Source organism: Sinocyclocheilus rhinocerous, unplaced genomic scaffold (assembly GCF_001515625.1).
Source record: "Sinocyclocheilus rhinocerous isolate Xijiao unplaced genomic scaffold, SAMN03320098_v1.1 scaffold564, whole genome shotgun sequence".
Taxonomy (NCBI): Eukaryota; Metazoa; Chordata; class Actinopteri; order Cypriniformes; family Cyprinidae; genus Sinocyclocheilus; species Sinocyclocheilus rhinocerous.
The window spans coordinates 2,091,665-2,098,249 of NW_015645070.1; the positions used below are offsets into that span (position 1 = coordinate 2,091,665).

A 6,585-nucleotide genomic window follows, 5' to 3' on the forward strand; every position below is an offset into this window, starting at 1 on the left:
CTACGTAGCCTAATATGCGCTCAAGCACACGAATAAAGCTTACCACAGCGCGCCGCAGAAGTAATGGTTATGAATGTGTCAGTGAAAAACAGTAAGGAGACTGCATTAACATTTTAATAACTTTATAAACTAGTGCTTTCTTTGTTTTCGGTTTAAGAGATGAAGTCGGTGACACTGACTCGTCATCTCCGCAGTAGGGATGCACCTGTATGCATGTTTCATACGGATGACATAATTGGAGAATATTTGTTTTCGATTTGAATTGGTTTATTTGAAAGTAGACATTTCACTCTCTATAGATCCGTCCATGTAAAGTTGCTAATACTTTCATATTTCAGATGATAAGCCATATTTGAGGTCGATGAATGATAGGCGAGCGTTTGGATGTCCTGCCCGATGTACTGTATTACCATAGACTAGCCGTTAACGATCTGTTAGTCACTGACTGCGTGACTTCGCCTGTGGAGTTTTTTTCCCCTTCTTTTTATTAGCGACTAATAAAATTTTGGTCGACCAAGCCTCTTCTGGTCGACTAACGATTAGTCGACTATTAGGGGGCAGCCCTAATATATACACACACAATATAATACTTAACTCCCAGTAACTGTATAGCACAACAAAAATTAAGTTGTACTAGTCTAAAATCTAAAATTACAACTAGTAATTCAACCAGCCTATAACCACAGCTACTAGCTCATAAACTACAGTGTCTAAACTTGGTCATAAAGTAACTTGCCTTTCATCTACTTAAACTATGTGGACTCAAATTACAGAGGATCATAAATTACAACAACTCAAATCACACCTAATTATTAATGAGCTCAAATAAAGCTATTTTACTCACAAAAAGCATTACTACCAAACAACACAAGTAGCATAATAAATTAGAGCTGATTAAAGCAGGCCAGTAAGACACCATTACTGGTGATCTGAAATGAAAATACTTGAGAGAAAAAGAGACAGAGAAAATTGGTTCCTGGTGCATCGTGCTGCAGCACCATGGGAATATAACAAGCACCAGCCGAGAAGGAGATCCCCGACACACACACACACACACACACTCACACACACACACTCACACTTACACACTGTGTGTAACACAATGATAGTGTGCACAGGAAAAAATGGAGAGATGGATATAAAGAGACGGAGAGGCTGAGCTCTTTCCTTTACTCTATCAGCTTTAGTAGGTTATAAGTGTCATCTGATGAATACACTTTTCTCTAAATATCTTTCTTTCCTGGTCTCTCATCTACTGTCTCTATCTCCAACGGGTTAAAGGTCAGTGAAGAGGGGTCACAGTGATATAAAACTCCCCTACAAAAGAGAGAGAGAGACAAATTGTATATATCATGCCTGTGCTGACTGCTGACCTTTCTTAAAGCAGAACAGAAGGCTGGATAGCTCCATATAATCTAGTTAGTTAGCGCACTGGTTAGGGTGCCGGTGATTTAAACACTGCTGGTGGCAACGGCAGGTGCTTGGTTATGGTAGATGCAGATGCCTTTACTCAACTTTCTCTCTGCAAGCAGTCCATAGGCTTAACCGTAACTGAGGAATGGTGCCTGCTATTCGTGTACTAGTGCTGTCATGATACCTTCATCACTATTTACTGTACGACACGAGCTGAAGTGTCACTTTCTAGACATGATACCACTCACGCTGTTTGGATGCATTGTTCTTCACGCAAGTTTGCAATGACAAGCAAATTGTCTGTGCCTCCTGAGATTTTTCAGCCCAGTGGACATTGAATGAAACTTTTAATACATTTTTTATGTATCTTTTATAATTAAAAAGTAGTATAATTAAAAAATGTGTTTATCTAAAGCACAAGAGGAATAATGCATTCATGTCTAAATTTGGTCAGTTCAATCAAGCTGCTCCTTATGCAGAATTATTTGCTTTAAAGGGGTCATATGATGTTGCTAAAAAGAACATTATTTTATATATTTGGTGTAATGAAATGTGTTTATGTGGTTTAAGGTTATTAAAGAATATCTCTTTGGGTTTGAGACTTTAGTCTTTGCAACTTTAGGAATCTTATCTATTCACGAACAGCTTGTAACACTCCAAAGAGAAAGGAAAACTTGAAATCGCATCATATGACCCCTTTAAACTAAAAGCTGTTTCATTATCTGCTTAACTTTATGTTGACTGAAATGTTTTCTACATGGAACACAAGATATTAAAATTGCAAAAAAAATTCATACAGCTGGCAGCCAAGTTCAACTGAATTTACAATTTAAAAAAAGATGAATAAATAAATGAAATATACCTAGATAATAATGAATAAAAACGTTTAAAAATAACTTTTAATTTTTTTTAAGTTTTAAGTTTTAAAACAGTCACTTAATGCGGATGAATGGAATTGTTCCTAACGCGCTGGTTAATGCATACAGCACAACTGACGCATACAGCACAATTGACACAAAATACTTCTGGAAAGTTGACATGTTCTGCAATGTGACACTAGGCTATACTCCATTTAAAACTTTTTTATTCATTATGATCCATGCATGTTTTATAATCTCATATTAATTCAGATGCTACTTGCAACATTTAGAGTTTAAAAATTCATTGGTACCACAGGACCACTTAAAAAGGGGGGGGAAATGGGATTAAAAATGCTGAAACAATTAATGACCAGACACAGAAACTAAGATATACACACTCCCTTAAATATTAATATGCAGTCTAAACAAAAATGTCAATTAAAAAAAAAGTCCATAGACGTGTCAGCTACTCACATACTCTTACATATAGACAGTGGGTGGGTTGGAGTGTCATGTGAAATATGCTGTGAATATTCTTACTGAACTATTAATACCCAGCAGCATATCTGGACCAGCACACCAAACGTCTCTCTGTCTCTATCTGGTCTGTGTGTTACTGTATTACTGGATCTCTTTCCAAATCTCACATGAATGAACTAGATTAATTAAACACCAACATTCCTGAGATAAATCTCAGACCCCCTCCCTAAACCTCTATGGAGTTACGGTGTGTGCTTAAACAGAGAAAATGTATGTATGTAAAAGTGATTTAATTGCATATAACTCATATTGGAAGTCACAAAAGATTTACAAAGCAGCAACTTCTGGCACATGTGCCCTTATATTAGAGCCATTATAACACAGCATTTCATGGCCAAATCCACGAATCCATGATTCTCAAACATAAAACCACAACTCCTCAACTATGTGTACACATTCTTACAGTGGCCCCAAAAACGTTTGTACACTTAAGAAATGTATGAATGTCTTTGCAAATAATTTTTTTCACAAACAAGGAACTTTAATCGTTTTTCATTAATAAAACAATAGGTGCATTGTTCGAAATCAAGACTAAAAAGTATTTTGATTTAGAAGTATTTAGTATTAGGACATCATCACTTCATACATTCATTAACTTGACACCAGCTTGTGCAAAATTAATTGCAAATTGGCTAGTTAGCTTTAGCATCATTTGTTTGCAAGTGACACTTGGTTTGACATTTTGCAAAGACATCTAATGCAATGACATTCCAAAAAAATACTTTCTGAGGCCACTGTATATCTTTAAGCTTTCTAAATCCCACCCTCTTTACTCTCTGGCCTTGAAAAAAGGGAATAATTGTGAATTAAATAAAGCATATTTACCAGGTCTCGTCGTTTTTGAACTCTAGCTCTCCATATGCGTCCTCAAAGTCCTCTCCGCCGCCCTTAGCTAGTCCTTCCACCGTGCGGAACGGAATGATGACCGTCCCTCTCGCCCCTGACGTCCGCAGCACTTTCACTTCCATGATGCCCACACTCTCACTCACGTGCATGGACTCGCTTTCAAAAGTGAAGATGCCTGCATGGTCATCGTCGAGGATGGTAACAGTGGCAACAGCAGGGAATCCTATCAAGGCCATTGGGTACGGCAAGCTACTGGGCGACAGGACCTCATCCTCAGTCTCCAGAACACGCACGTTACTGAGCCGCAAAAAGAAATGCTCGTCCTCTTCAAAGATGTCATCATCGATGATGCCAACAGTGATCTCCTTCACAACCTCACCAGGTTTGAACACCACCGTGCCCTCAGTGAACTCGTAGTCCGCACCGGCGTTCGCAGAGCCATCTTCCGTTTTATAATCCACATAGATTGTTTTAGCGATGTCGCCGCCTTTACGAACTATTGTGAGGAGAACAGCGCCACAGTTCTCCAGACACTGGTAAATGGCAGGTTCGAACATAATGCGGGACACATACTCCTCGGGTTCTTCTACGTGAACTTCTTGTACGCTAGTGCTGCGTTTGGCCTGCTCGGCCACATGCTTCTTGAGGATGTTCCCGGCGCCGGTCATCATCCTCGTGGCCTGGATACGATAAAACGCTCTGCTCTTCTGTTGGTGTGACAGTGCATAGTAGTTGGCCATCTCCACCAGCTGGTCCAGTTCCTTCTCTGGGTGTTTCTGCTTCAGGTCCTTCAGGATACGGATCATATCTCTGCGAGACTCATCCACCTCTTTGCCCTCAATCAGGCCCATCAAATTACTAGCAGCTCCGCCATCAACAAAATGAGAATTCATCATCTTTCCGTCCATTTCGATGCCTTTTGAACGGTCACCCTCCGTCTCGATGATGACGCCTCGGTGCTTGTCCGTGCGATATTTCTTGTGCATAAACTTGAAGAACAGCAGGCGACGGTCGGCCACCCAAGCTAGAATGACACAGATGGGGAAGAACGCCAAGGTGAGAAGCCCTTCCCATACTTGGACTACATTGGGCGAGAACACAGCCAGGATCATATAGAGCCAGATGTAGGCAAACATGCTCCATGCGGCTGTTACGAAAAACACACGCAGGTGTTTTACCTTCCGGACCTCCCCTTCGGGGATAACCGACACGCACAGGCCGATGATCGCAAACATATTGAAGGCGGCGCTGCCTACAATGGTGGCTGGGCCAAGCTCACCAGCGTGGAACTCGTGCCCGCAAATCTCGATGACGGAGAGAAGGATCTCAGGGGCAGAGGAGCCCAACGACATGAGTGTGAGGTTGGACACGGTCTCGTTCCACACTCGGATTGTCGTTGTCGTCGTCTCACCATTTGGACGTTTGATGATGATTTCTTTTTCCTGGGAGGTGATGACTTCAATGGCAGCCATGAAGCGATCTGCAATAATCGACACCCCCAGGAACATGTAGATCATTGCCACGAAGTACACAATGACCCTGGCGATCTTGTCGCCCATAGAAGGGTCCTCGGGGTACCAAATGGGTAAGATGATGCCAGGCTGGCATCGACCCGCCTCCTGGACGCATGTGATGTTATTCGAGAGGGACGGGCTCGGCGTGACTCCCGCCTCTGTGCAGAGGAAGGCTGATGCCACGGAGACCACGCCCAACCAGAGGTAGGCAGAAGTCTTTGTCCTTGAGCGATCCATGCACCCTCTTTCACCTCAAGGGTCTGTGATCTCTAGCTGTCCTTCGGGAATCCAGCACTGGGCTGTCTTTGGTTCCGCACGCCACCTGTGAGAGAAGAAAAGCAGGGAGTGAATCAGAGAACAACAAACCGGTACGTAACCCATCAAAACACCTTCCTAATGGCCGAGGAAAGACACCTGACATCAGCGGTCAGGAGTATGAGCAGTGCAAAAGTAATGTAAGCAAACCCATCTGAGAATTCAGCAAATAAAGCCATTATACTTTGTTAGATTTGCGAGCTGTGCATATGTGTGTGATATAATATGGTGAAATACTAAAGGTCCACACAGCAGAAAGCTAAAAGGCCTCACTCACAGGTGTGAATGTTGCCAGAATAAGCAATGTCCAAAATGACGCACTGAACCTTTATAATGTTTTGAACTTTGTTGAACTGAAGATTTAAGAAAATGGAAAAAGGATAAGCTTCAGATTTCTTACGATCTCTTAAAAGATTCATTGGCTAATTATCAGAAAGCTGTAAGAGTAGCTAGGCATAAATATTTTTCGAATGTTATTGCCAAAAGCCAGCATAAACCTGCTGTTCTTTTTGCTACTATCAACGATGTTCTTAACCCTCCTAATCAGACCTTTACAGAGATATCATCAGACCTATGTGAAAAATTCCTTGGTAACTTTGTTACTAAAATAGCTAACTTATCAAGGACTACTTCACCTTCGGTTTGCACTTTTATTGAACCTCATATTTGTCGAGCTACCTGGAGTGAGTGTGAGCCTATTACCCAGTCCTCACTCTACGAAACCATAGATCACTTAAAGCCTTCTGCTTCCCCGCATGATACGATTCCTCCACATTTCTTTAAACAGATTGTAAAGACGCTTGGACCTAGTTTGCTGTCTCTTATAAATAAATGTCTTAGCACTGGAGCTGTACCAGATCAGTTAATGCAACAGTCAGACCAGAAAAAAGGGAATTTAGATCCAGCTTTACGGTCTAATTTTAGACCTATTTCAAATTTGCCTTTTATGGCAAAAATTTTAGAAAAAGTGGTCTCTATACAATTACATGACTTCATGAGTAGTAACTCTATTCTCAATACATTTCAGTCAGGCTTTAGAATCCAGCACAGCACCGAAACAGCTCTTCTTAAAGTATTAAATGACATCTATCTATCAG

At 41.2% G+C, this 6,585-nt stretch overlaps 1 protein-coding gene across 1 annotated transcript in view; it reads right to left on the reverse strand.

Annotated features, from left to right (window-relative positions):
• Positions 1 to 6,585, reverse strand: part of slc8a3 (solute carrier family 8 member 3) — a 45,251-nt gene that overhangs the window by 26,148 nt on the left and 12,518 nt on the right. The window contains exon 2 of the mRNA XM_016508717.1: positions 3,639 to 5,495. Coding sequence (XP_016364203.1) covers positions 3,639 to 5,410 — 1,772 coding nt within the window. The 5' untranslated portion in view covers positions 5,411 to 5,495. The remainder of the gene's footprint in view (positions 1 to 3,638; positions 5,496 to 6,585) is intronic.